General features: G+C 36.7%; 1 protein-coding gene across 1 annotated transcript in view; it reads right to left on the reverse strand.

Annotated features, from left to right (window-relative positions):
- Positions 1-2,059: 2,059 nt before the first annotated feature.
- epha5 (EPH receptor A5) overlaps positions 2,060-23,124 on the reverse strand; it is a 106,259-nt gene continuing 85,194 nt past the window's right edge. Inside the window, exons 9-17 of the mRNA XM_079804515.1 lie at positions 21,422-21,489; positions 19,964-20,089; positions 19,326-19,511; positions 18,730-18,791; positions 16,836-17,045; positions 14,742-14,891; positions 7,683-7,876; positions 4,774-4,929; positions 2,060-2,972 (exon numbers count right to left, since the gene is read on the reverse strand). Of these exons, the coding sequence (XP_079660641.1) occupies positions 2,867-2,972; positions 4,774-4,929; positions 7,683-7,876; positions 14,742-14,891; positions 16,836-17,045; positions 18,730-18,791; positions 19,326-19,511; positions 19,964-20,089; positions 21,422-21,489 (1,258 nt within the window). The 3' untranslated portion in view covers positions 2,060-2,866. The remainder of the gene's footprint in view (positions 2,973-4,773; positions 4,930-7,682; positions 7,877-14,741; positions 14,892-16,835; positions 17,046-18,729; positions 18,792-19,325; positions 19,512-19,963; positions 20,090-21,421; positions 21,490-23,124) is intronic.

Raw genomic sequence — 23,124 nt, forward strand, 5'->3', positions numbered from 1 at the left:
AGGAAATATGTGACATACTTGAGCACTTATTAATACAATCTTGTGGCCTTTCAGTAGTGTTAATAGGAAAATAATGTGGTGCAATAAACAATTATGGACCTAAAATATGGTTAGAAATTACCTAATGCCTGGAATTTCTGTCCCAACATTCAACATTTCCTTTTATTATGAAACCTATAATGCTATAATATGTGGCATGTTGTCGATTAACACAGACAATAATTTTGACCTTAGTGTAATAAAAACTCCTTCTACTACTCTTTTTGAGAAGTTATGTTGCCTTCACGTGTTATCAGAAATGTCCTACTTCCCACTTTGTGATTATGAGCTTGTCACATTCAAGTGCTTTGTTGTTGGAAAGAATAGAGATCATGGAGGACATGTTTACTCTTTCCTATTAATTGGGGAAATCTTATTTAAGCCAAAATGTAAAGATATTTAATTTAAAATAAAATGTATGTCGTTGATATCCATATAAACATTCACTGCGCTATCCAGATGGTCAGCTTGATGACGATTATGGAATTTCTGTCAAATGCAGGCTATTTTCGCTGTGTATAAACATGCTTAATATGGCTATTGATACATGTAAATATTCAATAATTTAATGACAAAGCAAGGCGAAACTAATAAAGATAGAAGTCACAGCAGCAATCAGTCTTCCCTCAGCCATGTTTAAAGTTTATGCCACACCCAACTAGGAAACTCAGGTATCAAGTTTACCAGTAGTAAATGCAACTTAAGAGGGTGTTCATGTCCAGTTTCCAACTAGAAAACTCGTATTTACTATAATTCTGATGGCACGTGAAGGCAGCATTAGAAAAGGACATGGGCGACTGATAACATTAGCATGCTAGGCTAACTACATTATTGACATCTCTTACTTCATGTCGAGTTCAGAAAACTCTTTAAAGAAATGGTTCACCGCAAAATTTACTCACCCTCAAGCCATCCTAGACAAATATAATTGGAGCTATACTGTATTAATAAATATCCTGGCTAATCCAATCATTATAATGGCAGTGAATGGATGCCCATAATTTGAAGCCCAAAAAAGTGCATCCATCCATTATAAAAGTATCTAGCTTCCGGCGGACCATCTTCCATATTCAACTTACGAAGAAAGTGTAACACGTCATTATCGCGCCAGTTACGCTTTTTTTGGAATACGGAAGTGGTCCGCCGGAAGCTAGAATTCATAACTTGTTAAAAATTTATATTTTTCTCACAAAATAAAAAATTTATTCGCTTCAGAAGACCTTTATTAACACCCTGGAGCCGTGTGAATTACTTTCGTAATGGATGGATGCACTTTTTTGGGCTTCAAATTTTGGGCATCCATTCACTGCTATTATAATGCTTGGCTTAGCCAGGATATTTATTAATATAACTCCGATTGTATTTGCCTGTAAGAAGAATGTCATATACACCTAGGATGGCTTGAGGGTGAGTAACTGATGGGCTAATTTTCATTTTTGGCTGAACTAACCCTTTAAGATTCATAGCCAACAAAGTTGCCCAACTAAAAAAAAGGCATTGTACCCAACAGCTTAACATTTAACTAAAAAAAGTTATTTACAATAATAGAAACTTTAAATTTTTCTAGCCTACTTTTGAGATAACATAGTATGTTTACAGTAAATATACACAATTTACTGCTTGTTTGAACACTGAGGGTCAAAATTACATTCAACAGTAACCGACACCCTGCCTCACATAGAACTGTATACTATGTAATTTACTGTATGACATACTGAACCAACTTAAAGTCAACATGAAACCCATGCAACCCATTTTACTTAACGCGATGTACTTAATTTTATCCCAATCTATCATTATTTGCTAAGTTATTTTGACATGCAAACAATGAATTGTGTTCAATAAAACCAAAAACCTGAAGTAAGAAAGTAAATAGGGTCTGTTTTGAGTTCATGTTGACTTTAATATCCACCATGCTGTGAAAACTGAGCAAGGCAAAATTATGGGTAGCAAAATATAGTAGAGTTCATACATCAATGGTAAAACAATTTTTCATTTTCTATCTAATGAAGCACTGAGAGGCAATATAAACATTTATTGACTGGACTGAATATACATAGTATGTTAGCCCACCCGCGCACTAAAGAACAGTATATCAACCCCACATGAACATGGATGGATGCATTTGAGCTCCACTTTATCTACGCAACTGTACACTATTTACACGTAAAACATCAAAACATCAGTGGAACTAAAATAAACTTGTGGTTTGGAAACGTGTCACATTTTCAAATACAAATAGATTTCCTCTGCCCTTCATGACACATATATTGTGCAAAAGGAAAACGATCCTGTCCATTGCTTTGTCCTTTTATTAAAACAAGGAAGAAACCATTTAGAACAACGTAAAATCAACATCAAGCTCGAAATCTACTATTGCTTTGTTTAACACTGCCATTCGTTCCCTCAGCCCATGATATGACTTCAGTCTCACTGTCTGAACTTCGCCCCAGGTGAACTTGGTGTGACAAAAACATCCGAGCTGAAACTGACCGCAGTCTTTCATGGAATTCCGGAGGTAATAATATTGTTGAATGAGGTCATGGAAAAATGCTATACATTCAGCCCAGAGACACCTGATCCCAAGTCAGTAGTCCTACCTGGAGATGTGCCACACTTTTCCAAACAACGACTCAATGTTTCAGTCAAGTTCCTCCTGTGACTCTTAGTTTAGAGGCTTTGCACAAACGAAACGGTAACCGCTTGCCCATTTATCCAGCGTTTTTTGTTCTTTAGAGTCAAATTTCATTGTTAAATAGTTCCGCTCAATAAATAAGTGTCCGTAGAAAGTGCTAGGCTACTGTTGGAAGTTCCTCTGAAGCAGGTCTCAGATGGGCAAAGTAGCGTTCATCATTTGGACTCGCATCTCCTGAATGCTGTTGAGAATCTTTTTCTGATGGCCGGCCAAAGAGACTCCAACCCTCCTAAGATCTCTGCAAAATAACAACATATAGCTATCAAATATATTTCTGTCAGGGTTCACTGATAATGATTAAACAAGCTGGAATCAATCAAGGTTTATCTAGTAATTTGTAAAATGTAAACTAATTTTTTTATTCATTAACTTTCCCTGCCAGCGTTTTTTTTTTTTAAGTTGCCAGCAACTGCAAGCATTTTTGACCATTTTCACAAAATTGTCACGACCCTCAGAATATTTTGTTGCATGAATATCTGAACATGCAATATATAAAACAAGAGAACAGAGCCTCTGCTTTAAAAAAAATTATAAAAAAAATAAAAATTGCATTTTCTTTTTTTATCAACACTTGAATGTGGATAATTTTCTTAAAAAAGCAACGTTTTGAGCAAAAAGCTGAGAAAAATGCGTTTTTTGTCAAAGACCAAGTCTGGATTAGATTCAGAACGATGATCAAAACACAGATATAGTAGATCGAGTCCATCAACACCCACAAAGCTTCAGTCCTATAGCTCGTCCTGGGTCGACATTTCATTCATTAACATTAGGCAGTTTTTATTTCTATGCAGTTTATTGTAGATGATTGCATTATTTTACATTTGCATCTGCTAACATATGCCATTGCTTGTTTTTGCTTCTTCTTCGCCTGTGTTTTGATCAGGAAAGTATGTACTCTTTCAGAAGATGCGTAATAGCACCCCGTACTGAATAACAGTGAAACACGGAAAGCCGGAAAATTCCGTCATTGGCAGTTAATAATGAAGGTCAAACATTTAAATTCTGTCTTTGTCAGTAAGATCTTTTTTTCTTTTTTTTTTGCCACAACATTTGTTTCTTGTTACACAAAATGGAAGAAAAGATCTTAAAAAGTTAGCCCCACAAGTTTGCTGGTTCAACAATAATCAGAAATCATTCTAATATGCTGTTATTGTTTTGCTCAAGAAACATTTCTTATTATTATAAATGTTGAAAACAGTTGCGCTACTTCATATTTTTTGTGGAAATTGTGATGCAATGCAATGTGATTCAATGCACACTTGCTCAATAAAATACATTTCTAAAAATCATATAATCTATAAAAATCTTACTGAACCCAAACCTTTGAATAATAGTGTATGTAGTAAGGGAAAAATATTATCTATAAAAAACTTTACTACTAAACTTACTACTAAATCTCTTTCTCCGCCATTGACAGAAACTTCCTGCTTTCTCTGTTTTCACTGTTATATAGTAGAGGGCGCTATGACACACCTTCTGAAAGAGTACAGAATCTCCTGATCAAAACACATGCGAAGAAGATGCAGAAACAAGCGGTATCATATGTAAGCATATGCAAAAAATATATTACATATGCATGTAAAATCAACATTAAACAACATATAAATCAAAACTGCCTAATGTTACTGAATTAAATGTTGAGTCAGGATGGGCTATAGGACTGTGAAGCTGAAAAGAATGCATTGTTTTGTTGTTTTTTTGTTTTTTTAAACCGAGTGTCTGTTCTTTCTTTTGATCCATTGCATATTCATTCAACAAAATATTCTGGGGGCCATGAAACTTTTATAAAAATGAGCAACTTTTTTTCAAAAACGCTGGTGGGGAAAGAGTACTCTACCTAATATGATTTTACATTTACAATTCATTATTCTGCACCTCTTTAGACCCATGTAAACTAAGCTGTAACAATTAACCATTAGAAAGTGCATCAAATTCCCCCAGGATCAAAACATGAAATGGAAGTTACACTCCCAATACAGTCATTTTTCCAGTACATGAACAGCAAACAGGCTCAATGACCTCCACAACAGATGACTTACTCCAAGGTCATTTGAGTGACTACTTCCAGAGAAGTGTATCCACTTTCCATGAAAAGCTCGGTGTATCGACCCATTTTTATGGCCTCTAACCATTCTTCCACCGATCTGAATACACAGCCCTCAGGGCTCCCGTGCTCCACTAATAAATTGGATACTCTGTGGGAGAGACAGGTACAGTAGTGAACAAATGGATGCATAAACCTGACATTAAAGTTCTAGGTGAAGGCCGGATACTAAAAACATTTACAGATCTGGGCTGATTCAAGCAGAATAACGTATCATCTAATAGGCTTTTAAAAATACACAAAAAGATATATAGCAAATTTATACTGTAAGTTTTTTCCCCTTCAAAATGCGTTATAATACTATAATAACTGAGTTATAATACACAATAAGGTCCAAAAGTCTGAGACCACACTGAGACCACCTTTTTTTCTTCTTCACACAGTCCTTAAATACAAAATGTTTTTTTTATATAGCAGAACACTCCAGGTGAATAGGGTAAAAAAAAACTAGAAAAAACACTTCCACTTGTTGATTGATTATTCAAGAATTGAGTTTTCTGAAATGTTGTTTTAATACACAAAATGAGTCAAATGTGCACACGCCAATCTACTGGCCACAGACGAAGTCAGGTGACACTATGTAGAGCATGACTAAGTCTATAAATAACATCTGCGCTGGAGCGTCACCATATTAACTTTTATGAAGTAGCCGTGCGGGCGAACTTGAAGTATGGCAATGCGACATGGCGTCTCGTTCATATTATCAGTACCCAATGTTCAGTTCCCTTTCGAGGGAACATCGAAGCCACATCACTGCATTGGTGATATGGGAACGATAATACCCTTGCCGCCATACTGAGAGGATGCCTGTACTACAGGTGGCACTTGGTGAAGATGCCGAAGGGAAGAACCTTATGCTGGTAAGCTTTCCACCTCACCCCCTGTGACCCCCACGAACCTCATGAAGTTCATGTTTATAGGTAATATTTATATGTTAAAATATGTGTTGTTTAAGTCTATCGTAACAAACCAAACCTCTAATTGGATTTAAGACACAATGGGCCCTATTTTAACGATCTGAGTGAATGGTCTGAAGCGCATGACGCAGGTGCACTTAGGGCGTGTCCGAATACACTTTTGCTAGTTTAACGACGTAAAAAACGGTCGGCATAGTCCAAAAGGGTTGTACCTATTCTCTTAATGAGTAATGGGTGTGGTTTGGGCATAACATGCAATAAACCAATCAGAGTATCATCTCCCATTCCCTTTAAAAGCTAGTTGCACTTGCACCATGCAGTTTTGCTATAGTTATATTGCGGAATTTGCAAGCAGATAGACTGAAGTCTTCTCCAGAAAGGAATACTTTTATTTTAAATATTTAAAAATGTTTGTGTGCTGCTGCCCTATAGGCGTATATTACTAACACACCCTCCTTTAAATAACACAAAAAAATATTGCGCTATTGACTTTAGACCAGGTTTTTGTTGGTCAATGGCACAGTTGTTTTCAGTTGCCTCAAAATAGCAATGCGCCAACAATGCGCCTGAACAAAACTCGTTTTCAAACCAGCATGCCCATGGGTGACCAGATGGGAGCGAGTGCATTTGCTACGTGGCACTGGATGTGAAAATGATAACTGCGTTCCGACTGAAAAACACTTGCGCCGGGTGTATGATAGGCCTCGTAAAGTTTTAACATCAACATCTTGAAATTGTACGTTCACAGAGTACGATACATAATACAAAGATTGAAAATGGGACACAACCACCCATCTTTTGGGTGCCAAAAATTACCGGCTGTAAAAACCTGAGTCTCATTTGGAGGCAAACACTATGGCCCTTTTGTCCAGGAGAGACTTCAACTCCTGCGAAAGCAAGGGAATCTGCTCTGGCTTCACTGTAGTGGAGAGCACACCATTGAAACGCAGAGGACGAGACTTGAACTGGATTCTGTAACCTTTCTCTACATTTTGCAAAAACCCAAATAACTAAATTGGATAAGAAATTGGTCAACCCCCAGCAGGCTGGGACTGGATGAGGTGCCCGGGCCCACACTAGACTTCTGCTCCTCCCTCCTGGAGCAAGGCGCAGGACAGGAAAATGAGAGAGAATGGGAGAATGCTGGACCTGGCGAGGGAAAAATTGCACCGGGGCACCCAGCAAAAGGGCTTTTTCTTTTAACCCCAAACGTTAACAAAAGCCAAACAGCCCAAAATCTCAAAATTGACCAGTGCCCATTGACCATTTGCCTGTAATGTCTTGCCTTAAAATTCAGAACAAATATTTATATGAAAGTAAGCTTATTATTCTGATTTCATATGCATGCTGAATTAAACCTTATTATGACTATAAATATTAATATAATCAGTGGCCACACTTGGCCACACTTGCTAATATTATAATCCAAGGCAAATAAAGGAAATTACGGTGCAATAACAGCTACAGAAACATTCCCAGAGTCCAAATCAATTTCATATTAAACCTGAACATAACTGCATAACACAATTACAGATAATGGATGATTCCGACATGTAAGAATACAGAACACGTCACGTGAGGCAAATGTATTCGATACGTATAATCACCGTAATTGGAAGTCATTTGCACACTGTCACTTCTGTTTAACGCGACATTAAATCATGAAATGTGAGTGCGTATTTGTCACAAGTGTCATTAAACCTTGATTTCCTGTGACAAGCGTGTAGCACGGTGCTTAACCCTCGGTTATCAATTTTTCACAGACGTCACATCATTTGTGATCTCAATCACATGCTGTAAATAACAACATAATTAGCATATAGTCTGATGGGAGCAATAAAGAACGAGAACCGAAAGATTATTGAAAGGAGAGAGTTACACAAATGAGAATCATGAGCAAAGTAAACTATAACGGCTGGTCTTCTACCTGTTAGAGGGGTTAACGAGACCCTTCAGGCTGCTGGGATTGCGGATGAGTTTGTCCAATAAGCTGACAATCTCTTCGAATTTGGGCCGGCTGTTCCTGTCTTTCTGCCAGCAGTCCATCATGAGATGATAGAGTGCGGTTGGGCAGTCCATGGGACCCGGGAGTCTGTAGTTCTCCTCCACTGCCTTTATCACCTGAGACAACAGAAAAGATTGCAACCACTTTACATCATGTTCCATAATAAATATATGATGTGGCCTACGTGTCCAAACACTGATTGTTCTGGTTCATGAATTGTTGCTGGGTACCAAGTGGTAAAGTCATCACACTTGACCTTGCCGTCTATGGCTTACAGAGGCAGCTGGCTTCCTAGCCAGCTGAAATTAAAGGGTTAGCTATATATATATATAAAATCCTGTTTTATAATGGGAGTGAATGGTACCATAGGTTTTAAAGCCCAAAAAAGCACATCCATCCATCATAAAAGTAATCTATATGAATCCAGGGGGTCACTCTTACGCCAGAACTAGACTTGTGTATGGCCGTTACCGGAAGCCAGTGATTATAGTTTATAAAGTTATAAATATGGATATTTTTCTTACAAAAACACATCGCTTCACTTCAGAAGGCCTTTATTAACCCCCTGAAGCCTTATGGAATACTTTTATGATGGATGGATGGATGGATGATCTTTTTTTGGGATTCAAAATTCAAAGAGCCAAGATATTTTTTAATATAACTCTGATTGTGTTTGGCTGAAAGAAGAAAGTAATATTCACCTAGGGTGGCTTGAGGTACAGCTATAGGTTTTATTTTACGATGCAAAAATATAAGCAGAAAAACAAAAAGCTCACCGGAAAAAGCAGAGTATATGCATTATTATCACTATTATTATTGTGTTTCTGTGCTGTATGATAAGTTTGGGGTCAGAATAAATTTAAGAGATTAATAATTTTATTCAGCAAGGACACAAAAGTCACCATAAATACTTTTCACGTTGTTACAAACAAAAATTCTATTTAGAATAAAAGTGACCCGTGCTGGCAAAAGGAGTCGGAATGCACGCGGGATAATTTCGAGCTACAGGCAAAACAAGTGAAAAATTTAGATTTTGCTCAATTTTGAGGTTTTCACAAAAAATAGTTCATTAAGCTCTCATCTAACGATCCCAATGCTCCAAATAGCAATTAAACATCTCAAAGTATCTTTATTTGTATTTGTGTTTGGTTAACTGTTATGGAAAAACATCTGATGTGTAACACTATTTTATATTGGTGCAATCAAACAATTGATTCAAAAAGTTGAATATATATTTTTTTTCTATAGATATTTGGTGTTGACTTGGTGTGTCAAAGTTGGTGTTATTACCAAGGATTTTATGGTATGGTTGCTAGGTGATATTTGTTGTTTTGTTTTGGAACCTTCAGAAAACTTGAACTCGATTTTTCTCAAAGTTAACTTTGCTGACTCTACTGACTTCAAACAGATGTAGCTCAGTCATTTTTACAAACAAATCATACATCATTTTGAAGGGGGCTTTTTTATGAAAAATGTGAAAATAACAATAACTAATTTTTGAAAATGTGCTCATTGCAACTCATTTTGCCAGCACAGGTCACATATGTTGTTCTTTTGAACTTTATTAATCAAAGAATCTTTAAAAAATCTTCACATTTAATGATAATATTAATAAATGTTTCTTGAGCAGTAAATTAGCAAATTAAATGATTTTTGAAGGATCACGGGACTGAAGAATGTTTAAAATTGTTTTATTAAAATACAAAACTGTTATTTTAAATTGTAATAATATTTCAATATTACAGTTTTTTTTATATAAATAATTGCAGCATTAGTGAGCAGAAGAATCTTCGAAATTATGTTTGACATGCAACGAGATTAAGCATGTGTTTTTGTAGTGCCTCATTTGACAGATTATACTATATTGTATAATTAATGAAAATGAATAGACAGTCATGTTGTGTTACAGAGTGAATTTGATGTGTCTATAAGATCAGTTTAACTTTTCGTGATATTGCCAACATAGCTCTGAATCAACAAAGAGCATCTCTCCTCTCCTCCAAGCTAAAATAAAATCCCCCACACTCCCACATCACAAAGAGCAACACCGCATCAACAGCAGCTCCCTCGCGGAAAAGACTCAGAGAGAAAACAGAGACAGACTGACACGCAGACAGACAGAGCGAGAGAAACACACAAGTGTCTGGCTGAGCAGAGGAAGCCGAGATCTGAGGGGAACCCTCAAGAAACTGTTAAATAAAACATCAAATAACTTTCCCTTCCCGAGTGTGTGTGAAACAGATTAATGATGGAGCACAGAACGAGATGTGAGGCAAAGATGAAGCCGTCACTGGCAACTGTAAAGGAGGAAAAAAGGTCAGTCGTGCTTGATAAAACCATGACTGCTATGTGCACCTCCTTCTGGGATATGCTGGGAAAACTTAAGCATCGCCTTGTGTTTCATCTCTGCCTGCAAATATACTTGTCATCTCATGCACTGACATATGACATGCGGATCTACATAACAAAAGACAGCGAGGCGGCTGCTCGGCATGTGTTTTTCAATATCTGAAGCTGTAATGGCTTAATATATGCAAAGTAAACTGATAGCCTGTAGTAATAAAAAAATATACAAAATTATAATAGATGGTCCTTGTTTTTACTATTTGTAGACATTTGTGTTTATTTCCACTTCAAATAAATGCTATTCTTTCTTTTCTTAATTGAATCCTGAAAAAAGGATTTTCACATTTTCCATAAAAATATGAAGCAGCTCAACTGTTTTCAACATTGATAATAATCAGAAATGTTTCTTGAGCATAAAACTTCAGATTCAAATTCAGCTTTGATCACAGGAATAAATTGCATTTTAAAAAATATTATAAAGCATAATGTAATTAATTTCTTTGTTTTTCCTCACTGATATTACTTGAATAATGAATGAAAGACACAATATATTTACTATATTTAATTATTTATGATAATTAAATTTGTTAATATTTATATAAATATTTTTCTTTTTAAATGAATTAGTGCGTTAAATGGTACATTACATTTTGCTGTGGTACTAGTATCAAGTATTCCAATTATTCTGACCAAACAAAATAATGTCAAAATTAGATAAATTGATTTTACTTATGTATTTATGCCATTTAATTAATAATTTATTATATAAGAAAAAACAATAATCAGAAAAAGATTCCTTGGCAATAAACTGAAACTAAAATTATTACCTGGAAATTAACACTAAAGCTAACTAAAGCTGAATAAATAAATAAATAAATAAATAAATATATATATATATATATATATATATATATATATATATATATATATATATATATATATATATATATATATATATATATATTAATAAAATGTAATAAAATACATGTACAAATACTACAGCAATTACTAAATTACAAAAGAATACCAAAATTTACCAAAAATATATAACTAATTAAAATGACAATTACTAAAGCAATTACTAAATAACAAAAAAATACCAAAGATTTAATTGAAATTAACATGAAAACTAAAAATATAAAAATAAATTTCAAAATATGAATAATACTATATAATAATAATTAACTAAAAAACACTGCTTACACTATGCTTTATAAGCTGCCCATACATTATCATATGTTGTATATTTCAGTGTCTATCCAAATATTAAAAACAAAAATATGGGATGTGTGCCAGTGACATCATGTTTGCATCCAGACAAAGACAGGGAAACCATAGACGACGTAAGTGTCTGGTAAAAGCTGCTGTACATAATGTCCAACACCAAACTCCATTACGCCCGGCAGATTTCTGTCTGCAGAGATCTGATACCCTTTCCATGTAGAAGCCAAGAATAAAATCACCGTACCCACAATCTGAAACTCCCGTTTTCAACCCAAATACCCAGTACCCAACATCCCGCGTGTTCCTTTTTTACTGTTCGTAAGCACGTGACCTTTAACTCGACCACAGGCAGATGTACCGCAGTGGGAGAAAGAGTTGATCTACCCCCAACCCAACCCCAAAATCTGCATGGATCTCTGCCCACTGATGGTGTTCGATATGTCAGTTTAGCTCAGAGTTTACTCTCACTTCCTGATCCATTTATAGACATCAGCATTCTATCGCTCTCATTTTCCCTAAGGCAAATCCAAGAGAGCATATGAGTGCTTAAAACAGCCATGGGAAGCAATTATTGTGGTGTAGTGTTAAAATACTGCAGGGTAAAACTGCACTTTGGCTGTAACACTGCCCTACACAGAATCTTTTCATAAATATATACTATATAATCTCTGGAGGTAAGATTATACGTATATAAATAACAGTTACACTGAAAAGAACTGGTCGAGAAACAGTTTTCGCTCAGAAATTGCTATTAATTTCGCAAACAATTACAAAGAAACAGCAAGTGACGCATTGAATTAAATGCTAAATTTAGAAGTATTTCTTATAAAATTATGTTTGTTTTATGTATTACTTAAAAAAAAACCTGTCACCATCCCACCTATAGGACGTTTGCAAGTACATATTTATAACAATAATGTCTTAGTCTAAACTAGGTGTTGTCTGTCTGGGTCTCAGCCCCCCTAATGCCCGGTACACATTGTATGATTTTGGGCTGTCCCAGAAGAAAGATGACCAATCGTGGTGATTTCTGTGGTCGTGGCTCCTAAACGGTGGTCCTACGTCGTACACTGAGAGAGGTTCAAAGATGGCCATTGTCACGGTCTTGCGACCAAAGATAGCCTGTGATAATTTTACGATAGTGTCAGAAGCTGGGGATTTTCGGAGAGCTCCTACTTGTACCACCTGACTGCTGCAGATAAATTCGACATTGATAGTGTTGACGTAGAAATGCATAATTCCCAGTCCGAGGACATACACAACTCTGAATAGAATGTCACGTGTTGTCATCTCGAAATTACAGTAATTACTAGGGGTGTGACGAGACACACGAGATTGGGTTCACGAGAACGAGACGGGACAAGATTTTTGCATAGTATTTTTAAGAAATCCTCAATGATGAAATACATGACAAATTGTTTGCAGGTGCATTTGAAATGTTTAAACTCATCATCTTGTAATGAATGCCATTTCAGTTCAGTTCAGTTCAGTTCAACTTTCTGAGTATTGAATTATCATATGCAGTAAAAGACAACAAGCACTGTAAAGGTTTTTCCAAAAACTCAACTGACTGGTTTCTTGTATGATTGTCTCTTCAGACCTTCGAACTGCACATGAGCATCTTTTGACCTCCAAACTGAACTCCTTCCCACAAATTGATCGATATTAAGTGCAAACAATAACCATAATACCACAATCAAAGTACTCAATATTCAAAGTGCAAATAGAGACCAGATTTTTCTCCAAGTATTATACAGAGCTAAGCGATGGTTACAACGAGATAGGCTTTATATTGGGAGATATTCGCGTGCCTCAGGGAGCCGCTTTCAAACAGCGGTAACGTATAGAAATAGCGCTTAAATGCGCGCTCCCGTTTATTTTGATTTTCACTTTCACTTTCACTTTCAATTTCGCGATCGTGCGCCGCTTCTGCTGCGCAACGAATCCTCCGCCACTGTCCAGTCCACTAACACACACACTCGTAACACACGCTCAGTTACGTGATCAGTGCTGCGCACTATATCGTCGGATGAGCTGATGTAATTGAAGCGACTGTTATCCACCTGAATTAAATTGTTTTTATTTCTAAAAAGCAAAACTAGAGTGGAGGCGTAATGTACACATAGCATTGGCATATTCTATCCTAACTTCACCCTCACACTCCGTCAGACCAGGTCATGACAATATGACACAAGACAGCTTTTCACCTCAACGAGAAATCTCATCACAGGATTTTCTTGATTTTCTAGCTTTAGAGTCTAACATTTTTAGTAAAATATATATTTTATATAAAATATAATACATTTTCATAGCTTTTTTAATTTGACTTTTAAAACAGTTTTTTTTTTCTTCACTTCTAAAATAATCTGCTAAGTGTTTCCTTTAAAAAGACCAAACCTACACTCAAAAAAATGAACTTTTGCTGTTGTTAGTTGCACTCAAATCATCCTTGTTCACATTACTTAAAAAACTCATGTAACTACATGAACTTAAATTGACTGAGTTGTTTCTACTAAAAATGAGTATTGTAAGCTTTACTTACATGTAAGTGTTTGTTCGGTCAACTTAACATTGCTGAGTGAAACAAACAAACTGGGCAGTGGATCTGTAGTTCCCAGCATGCTTTGCAAGGGACTGCATTAGGAGAGTACATTTAGGGATTGAAGTGTTATTGTATGTGTTTTTCAGTAAAGGGAAATATGTTGTTAATTTATGTTAGTGTTTAATGTTCAGTTATGTTGGACATTTAGAGTTTCTGTAATTTTGTGGTTACCATTATGCAGAAGAGTGAAGCTGTGGGCACTCATATACACACATTTATTGGATGGAATTCCTGCCCTCAATTCAATTAAGTTTGTCCAATGAGTTATTTTTGCATTTTGTTTCTAACAGTATGCTTGTTAATTAATAGTTTTCCACTTACACTTAAAAAATAGCGAATTTAATAAGGTAAATTAAATTGATTAATGTGTTAACCTAACATAATAAACTTTTATAAATGTAACATGACATTATTAAGTAAACTGCACATATAAATATTATGTAACAGTGACAAATTCAAATGGTTTGTATTTACTCAAAGAAATGTTGTCAGCTTTACTTTAATTTCTTTTGTTCATATAACTAAATTGTTATTTGTAAAAATGACTCAATATTGTTGCGTGGAAACACTTGACCCTGCTTTTTTGAGTAAATTCAACAACTAATTTTTTTTAGGCTAAGTTTGTGCTCCAGTATTGATGTGTATTATAGATTTATACAATTTTAAGTTGGAAATGTCATTTTCAGGTCTTAGCTCAAAAAGTGAGACTGACGGGTTACATTTTTTTTCAAAATTTTTGGTTACAAAGACTTAGAATGCACCAATAAGACCACATTTGTATAGAATTGAATAGTCTCATTTCGACTTACGTCTTGATTGCTCATCTCCCAGTATGGTCTCTCGCCGTATGACATCACTTCCCACATAACAATGCCGTAGCTCCACACATCACTGGCTGAGGTGAATTTCCTGTAGGCGATGGCCTCTGGAGCCGTCCACCTGATGGGAATCTTCCCTCCCTGCAAGAAAAACGCACAGTGAATTCCATGTCTCAGATCAGAGATGCATCTTAATGGATGATTATCACTGGGAAAGAATGGTGTCAGGCTGTGAAAATTGACAGGAAGCATTAGGTCTGTGGACGGCTGTTGCATGCTGATCGCTAATTGACTGTCCTGGTGTTGGCGCTCTCAATTTCTGTTGCCAACTCGCGCACAGGAGAGACATGTCTTAATTTACTTTGTCGACAGTTCACACACATTCACACACACATAAAATGCTTTATTTAGTGTTACTTTGACACACCAAAAACAAGAAACAGCTGTTATGACAGCCACCACCAAAAACTCTAATTATCTTCTTTCAGAATAAAGCAGCTCCATTTTCAGGGCTCAACAATAATTTGTTTCTACTGTAGAATATATTTTTGGTAAAATTCAACTGGTTTTGATCTTTTTTTTAATTCTTGATGTGTTTTAGCAACATATCTTTCATTAAAGTGCCCCTTTTATACTATCCTAATTTTGCTTTGGAGGTCTGTTGTGATTGGTCTACTCTGCTCTGATTTGTCAGATGACCCAGTCTGTTGTGATTTGGTCTACTCTGCTCTGATTTGTCAGATGACCCAGTCTGTGGTGATTGGTCTACTCTGCTCTGATTTGTCAGATGACCCAGCCTGTTGTGATTGGTCTACTCTGCTCTGATTGGTCAGACAGCGCATTCTGTTGTGATTGGTCTACTCTGCTCTGATTGGTCAGAAGGCAAATTCTGTTGTAATTGGTCTACTCTGCTTTAATTGGTCAGATGGCCCAGTCTGTTGTGATTGGTCAACTCTGCTCTGATTGATAAGAAGGGTCCAGTCCGTTGTGGTGGGTCTACTCTGCTCTGATTGGTCACTGGCCCACTCTGTTGTGATTAGTCTACTCTGCTTTGATTGGTCTGATGGCCAGGCCCCAATCTGTTGTGATTGGTCTACTCTGCTCTGATTGGTCAGATAGCCAGGCCCCAATCTGTTATGATTGGTCTACTCTGCTCTGATTGGTCAGAAACCCAGTCTGTTGTGATTGGTCTACTCTGCTCTGATTGGTCAGATGGCCCAGTCTGTTGAGATTGGTCTACTCTGCTCTGATTGGTCAGACAGCCCAGTCTGTTGTGATTGGTCTACTCTGTTTAATTGGTCAGATGGCCCAGTCTGTTGTGATTGGTCTTCTCTGCTCTGATTGGTCAGATGGCCCAGTCTGTTGAGATTGGTCTACTCTGCTCTGATTGGTCAGACAGCCCAGTCTGTTGTGATTGGTCTACTCTGTTTAATTGGTCAGATGGCCCAGTTTGTTGTGATTGGTCTACTCTGCTCTGATTGGTCAGACAGCCCAGTCTGTTGTGATTGGTCTACTCTGCTCTGATTGGTCAGATGGCCCAGTCTGTTGTGATTGGTCCACCACTCCGAGTCGGATTCTAAACGCTCATTGCCATATCTGAAATTCAGCTCTTCCTCAGCACTTGATTCAAGCAGTTGAATATCCGAAAAAGCATAATAGAGGCACTTTAAGATTTTTTCAAGAGTTACACATTCTTCATAACTTTAATACGATTTTTCTGAATGTGGCCCCTGGATTGCTTTACCACCCTACCCTTAAATAAATATGTAATTCACTGCAAAAAGGGCTGCTAAACGCAATTTGCATGGTGAAAAATCATGGAAAAATCAAGGATTTTGCAGGTTAGTTCAGGGTGCTGGGTTGTGAAGGAGGCTATCACATACCATCTAAAATGCATTCTTAGATGGAAGAAGAGTCCAGCTTAATACTTTACTGCATTATCAGAGAGCAGGAAGGGTGTTCAGGAAAAGTAGGATGCTTTTGGCACTGGGTTTGAATAGGGTTTAAAACAAAGGCCTGCCGGGAGGTTGCTAATAGATGCAAGGTGTAGTAGGTTAGTCAGCGTTTATGCTCTGAAGCACGTACACGGGTTGTGTAGGCCGCCTCTGGGTCGTCCTCCAGCACTCTCGACAAGCCGAAGTCAGACACCTTACACACCAGGTTGCTGTTGACCAGGATGTTGCGGGCTGCTAGGTCACGGTGCACATAGCCCATCTCAGAGAGGTAGCGCATGCCTGAAGCAATGCCACGCATCATGCCAACCAACTGGATGACAGTGAACTGACCGTCGTTCTTCTGTTGAAGCAGTAAAGACATAATGTGTATGAATATGAGTGTAATATATGAAATTAAATCAGGAAGATAATCAGAATCAGAAAGAGCTTTACTGCAAAGTGTGCTTGCACACACAAGGAAATGTTCAAGGTAAATTAACCTTCCAGTGCACACATATAAATACAACAACAAGACACATAATACAAACAAGAATAAAAAATATGAAAATTATAAGACAGAACAGCCAAATTTACAGATATGAACACATTTACAGTTAACAGTAATATGGATAATAAATAAAAGTGAAATAACAATATATTGCACTAAACAGTGGGATTATTGCACTAAGAGAGGCTTACAACTGTGCATACTGTACTATAGTAATAACAGTAAATTATGCATAATTACAAGCAATTAATACTAAACCAAACCCTAACGCTATAGTAAGTACATGAGAAAGTTAATTAGGTTGCACTTTATTTTCATGTGCAGTTATGTGTATTTACAGTGTACTTAGGTTAGGGTAGATTCAGAGTTAGTACCTAGTAATTACCCAGTTATTGTAATGACTATAATAGGTACATAGAATGTACATGCAGAACAGGACTGTAAATTAAAGTGCTACCACTCAGTAACTATTTGTGTAGTTACATTGTAACAAGGACATGTTCAAATAATGTGTGACCTAAAATAATATACAGTGAAAGGTGGATTCTGAAATGCACTACCGCTTCAATATAGTTGTGTATATATATATATATATATATTAGGAGATATATCAATCAATATTCATCCTCCTCTATAATTATTATGATTTTAATGATTCTTTCCAGTTATGATTTTGCTTATATCAAGAGGACCAATGATTGTTTCTTCCTTTATATTTCCTAAAGTTTGTATTTGGTCTCTTGTATTTGGTCTCTGAGTGGTGACGGCTTCCAGAAATTAAATATGGATTTGTCTTCCTTTATTTTATTTCATTTTATATTTCCTTTTACTGAAACCCTAAAGAATCAAGATGAATATGGTCTGTACTATTGTCTGTATCTCTCACTGAGAGAAAAGCACATGTTATCAATATGTTTTGGAAAACTTTCTCTGGTTTGGACCAGATCTCACCAACTCCAACCTTGGAAAGACTGTGTATCTGTGTATGTGCGCAGTATTCGGTGTTACAGATCAGTATTGGAGGTGGATTGCGGGCATGCTAAAAGATGAGGGGCTTGTTGTTCTGGACAAGCTGGCGCCTGCTCCAGAATCTGGACTCGTGAATCTGATTAACTGACAATGTGTGGAAATTGACCAAGACTGTTCATTTTCTCTGAGCCAATCAGAATCATTCCACATGGCAATAATGACAAGGTTAGACCTAGAAAACGGTATAACTGTTGAGAAATTGTATGTACGATAGGCGGATGCGGGGAGACTGGTAGAGGGATCGCGGCCTACGAACTCCTTGTGAGACTTGAAGCTGGCTTCTGCTGATGAAACTGCAAACTATTCTTCAGTAAATTTTTCTTTAATTAATCTAACTCCAGACTCTTGGTCTTCATTTTTCACTACTGGTCCTGGGTTCTAAGCTGTTACCCCAACAACAGTATCTGTGTAACAACACTTGCATGTTAAACCTTAGTTTTTCATGACATTTCCATACATTTCATAGAATTACTTTATTGACAGTACTTCCAAAAAGCAGAAAATGTACCTTCAAAAAGGTGTCAAGGGATCCATTCTCCATATATTCTGTTATTATCATCACTGGTTTACCTTGAAGAAAGAAATCACACTCATTACAGGGCATTGTTATGTTATTATTATGTGTTACGTTATAGCTAAATAAATAAAAAGCCAGATTTTTGGCACTTGTTACACGGTCAGCCTATGGCAGTTTCTAGCCCTTGTTATTAATGTTAATGGTATTGGCATAAACAGTGCAACTTTGAGTTGTTCTTGCTGCTAGAAAGTTTGTGATAGAGAATACAAATTTGCTGTGGTTTGTGTTCAGCCAATATCCTCTAATTACGTGCCAAATTTCACACCTTTTTACCATACGGTTCTATGGGCTGCCATAGACTTCCATGGCGGAATAAAAATTATATGAACACTGACGATTATAAGAGGGGTCTTCACCACTATAATTTGCTTTTGGCAACATTACATGTAATGAATAATTATTATTCTTAGTGGGAAAGTACTGAGCTGATCATATGCAAAATAATGTTACTAACTTTGAATTGATCATAATACTGAAACCAAGTTATCATGCAGTCATTTTCAGTAATAAAAGACACTGGCACTCACTCTTGGTGACCACCCCCTTCAGATGGATGATATTGGGATGTTCAAACTGGCCCATGATGCTGGCCTCGCCCAGGAAGTCCCTCCTCTGCTTCTCTGTGTAACCGGCTTTCAGAGTTTTAATGGCCACTGGGATTTCTCTCTTCCCTGGCAGCCGCAGCAAACCACTACACACCTCACCGAACTCACCTGCAACCGGAAGGCAAGAGCCATCAATGAACCGCAGCAGGAAAGAGCCAGACAATGAAACGCCTCATTGTGCTCGGGCAGATTTCCCTTGTGAAGCGACAAAGTGCAAAGCCACTGAGGTATGAATTTGCTTCCTTCAAGTTCTGAATGAATAAAGTCTGTCAGTGTGACACTTCCAGAGCAAGATTTGAAACTGAATGTTTAGCCCAAGCCTCTTGTTTTAAGGATGTTTAGATTAGTTTTTACTGGGAAAAGATCTGAACAGATTTCATCACACACACACAAATGCTATGAACAGTCAGTCCTAAAGATGATATTTGAAAACCAAATTGGAATTTTGCACTCCAAACCATCTCACATTTTTCTTTTAGGCGGTGAGTATTTCACATGTAACCTAATTGGAATTCTGTTCCTAAGGCCTGTTTTGTTTTACTTGTGCATAACTCACTCACCAGCTCCAATAACCCGCTCGATGGTGATACAGGAGACATCAATCTCTTTGGCGAACTCGTGGACAGCCTGGTTGGGATCTTCGTAGGTGTGGGGATCGATATATGTGCGGACCGCTGGGAATTTGACTGTGATGAAGAGAGAGAGGACAAGAAACAGAGAAAAAAAAGAGGATGAAATGTTGATTCCGGGCTCTTCACAGCTCTTGGGTTGGGTTATGTGATGTAACATAAGAAGATGCATGCAGGAATGAGGGGAGATGTTGTTTGAGGTTTCATCTCTAGAGACCGCGTTTGTTCCCTTCCCTGCTGCGCCAAGCACAACATATTGATGGATTGCACTAGGACTACATAATAGGAATAAGCCAAAATATGCCACACTTCAATGTGCCACTGTATTATTGGGTATGTTGTTAGTGTGGTTGTAGCCTAATGGGACGATGAGGTTTTCAGGTTACGGATGGGTGTCAAAGTAACTGTAATGTTAATAAACAAAACATTTTTTCATTATCCTTCTATTGCCAGTGAATACTACTACCAACTATTATTATTATTAGTAGTAGTCATAATAGTAGTAGTAATAATATTAACAAAAATGATGTTGTAGTTTTTAATAACTTTGTAATTAATAATAATACATTATTAACAACAAAACAATAATAATATTAATTATTATTAAAGAGTGATTTGTATTGTTATTATTGTTAGTATTATTATTGTTGTGAATGATTTTTTTATTTTGTTGCTGAAAAGTTGATATAATACTAATAATATTAACAATAATAATTAATATTAATGATAATAATGTATTATTAATAACACAACTATTATTCTTAATAACAAAAAAGTTGTAGATGTTACTAATTTTGTAATTAATAATAATACATGTATTAACAACAAAAACAATAATATTCAATTTCTTTCATTTTAATTAATTATTTTTATTGATATTATTGTTATTGTTGTATTTTGTTGTTGTAATTTTGATATAATACTAATACTAACAATAATAATTAATCACTAATATTAACAGCAATAATCTAGTATTAACAAAACTATTATTATTAACAAATGTGTTGGTAGTGGTTAATAACATTGTAATTAATAATAATAATAACAATGATAATAAATTATATATATTTATATAATAACAACAAAAATGTATAGCAATATTTATATGTTTTTTTCTCAATGTGTGTGTGCCATAAATCACATAGGATGATGGTTTGTGCAAAAAAAAAAAAAAAGGGAGGAAATCCCTGGATTTAATATAAATACATAATATAACAGGGATAAAAACAACCTGATGACTGTAAAAGTGCTGTTAAAACAAAACTCATTAATCCCGAACTGCCGTGACGCCATTGCCCTCATGACTGGAGCTTATGAGAGGATGAGACTAGCCCACTGAACTCTGGGTGAACCCCAATGTGTCTGTCTGTCCCTTTCTGTTAGACTTACTGTGACCATTGTGAAAGTGCATCTTCTCCTCATCTGGATCCTGCTTGGCTTTGCTGTAGCCACAACGTCTGTGAAAAAGAAGACCTATGTTATTCTTTATACAACACATCTCCTTTTTTTTAAAGCCATTTCTCTAAAAAACAGCCCCCTGCACTCATTTTGCCTCATTTTCAGATGCAATGCTACTAATTGAATCGGCCTAATAAAGGAGGGTATAGTAAATAGAGTGGATACGGGACTGATAATGGTTTTATCTGCTTTCAGCACAAGAATACTCTAGAGAGGACTATCCAAATATACAGGCATGCAATATGACTGCAGTCTTAAGTGAACTCAATGCATCACTGTTTTATCTGCCAGCAGTCAGTGTTTGTGTGTGTGAACGGAATAAGTGAACATCCAGCCACAATGAACTAGAATAAACAAGGCAATATCCACTTTAGAACTGAGATACAGACAGTAAGGCAAAACTAATTGACTGCCTATATATATTGCAGCACACTAGTATTTCATTATAAGCATAGTCTTCATATTCATATTCGTAGAAAATACCATTTTACCATGTACAGGATGCGTATGAATGTCAGTTTATGCCCTATTTTATTTTTTATTTTTAATGCTAAACAAGCCATTTCCCTTTCAGGCCGACCCCTGTTTTGTTTAGGGGTATATTGTAGCCAATTGTTCTTATGTGTGTATTTTATGTTGTGTGTGTGTGTGTGTATCTGGTATTCCCTATGGGGACCAAATGTCTCTACGAGGATAATAATACCAGTAAATTTGGACCTTGTGGGGAGCATTTTTTGTCCCCATGATGAAAACATACTAAATTAAGTGTTTTGAAAATGTAAAAATTCAGAAAGTTTTCTCTGATGAGTAGGGTTAGGGGATAGAATATACAGTTTGTACAGTATACAAATCATGTCTACGGGAAGTCCCCATGGAAACCTGTGTGTGTGTGTGTAGTCCTGTGGGATGTGGCTGTACGGTTCCAGCCCCAGGGGAGGAACACATGCTTCAAACCACTAGTGCAGAGCTTATGAGTTTGAGTCTGACCAGTATGTCAACCCTGAAGCCCCGCCTCTTCCTGTGCTCTACTTTCTTCTGCTGAATTTGATTGAAACTCTGTGCTATCACTCAACCTGACATAATGGGCCCTATTTTAACGATCTGAGCGCATGTTCTGAAGCGCCTGGCATAAGTGCACCATGTCCGAATCCACTTTTGCTAGTTTAACGACGAAAAGAAAAAAAAAACGGCCGATGCATCAGGCACATTGTCTCTTAATAACGTGAAAATGATAACTGCGTCTGGCTGAAACTAGCAACAAAAACACTTGCGTCACGCCTGCCGTCGCTTTGCGCTGGGTGTATGATAGGGCCCAATAACTGACAAAACCAAAATCCTAACTGTAAGGAAGACTGCTCTTCTGAATAGTACAAGCTTTCAGTATGTGAACAAAATCACATTATGAACTGATATTTTAATATGCAAGGCCAAGTGTACATTTTCAACTGTCCTCGACTCAACCCAACATCTTTGCACCATCACCTTCAAATCACTGCGGTTCTCTGACAGCTATACTAACAGCCCTGTCCAGTAAGCACTTGTTCTCCAGACAGCTTGCTGTAATAGCCTTCTGATGGTGCCCTTGTATCTCATTCATGAATAAGTCTTGACCTAGTAAGGCCAAGAAGGCTATT

Source organism: Gobio gobio (genome assembly GCF_949357685.1).
Source record: "Gobio gobio genome assembly, chromosome: 22".
Lineage (NCBI taxonomy): Eukaryota > Metazoa > Chordata > Actinopteri > Cypriniformes > Gobionidae > Gobio > Gobio gobio.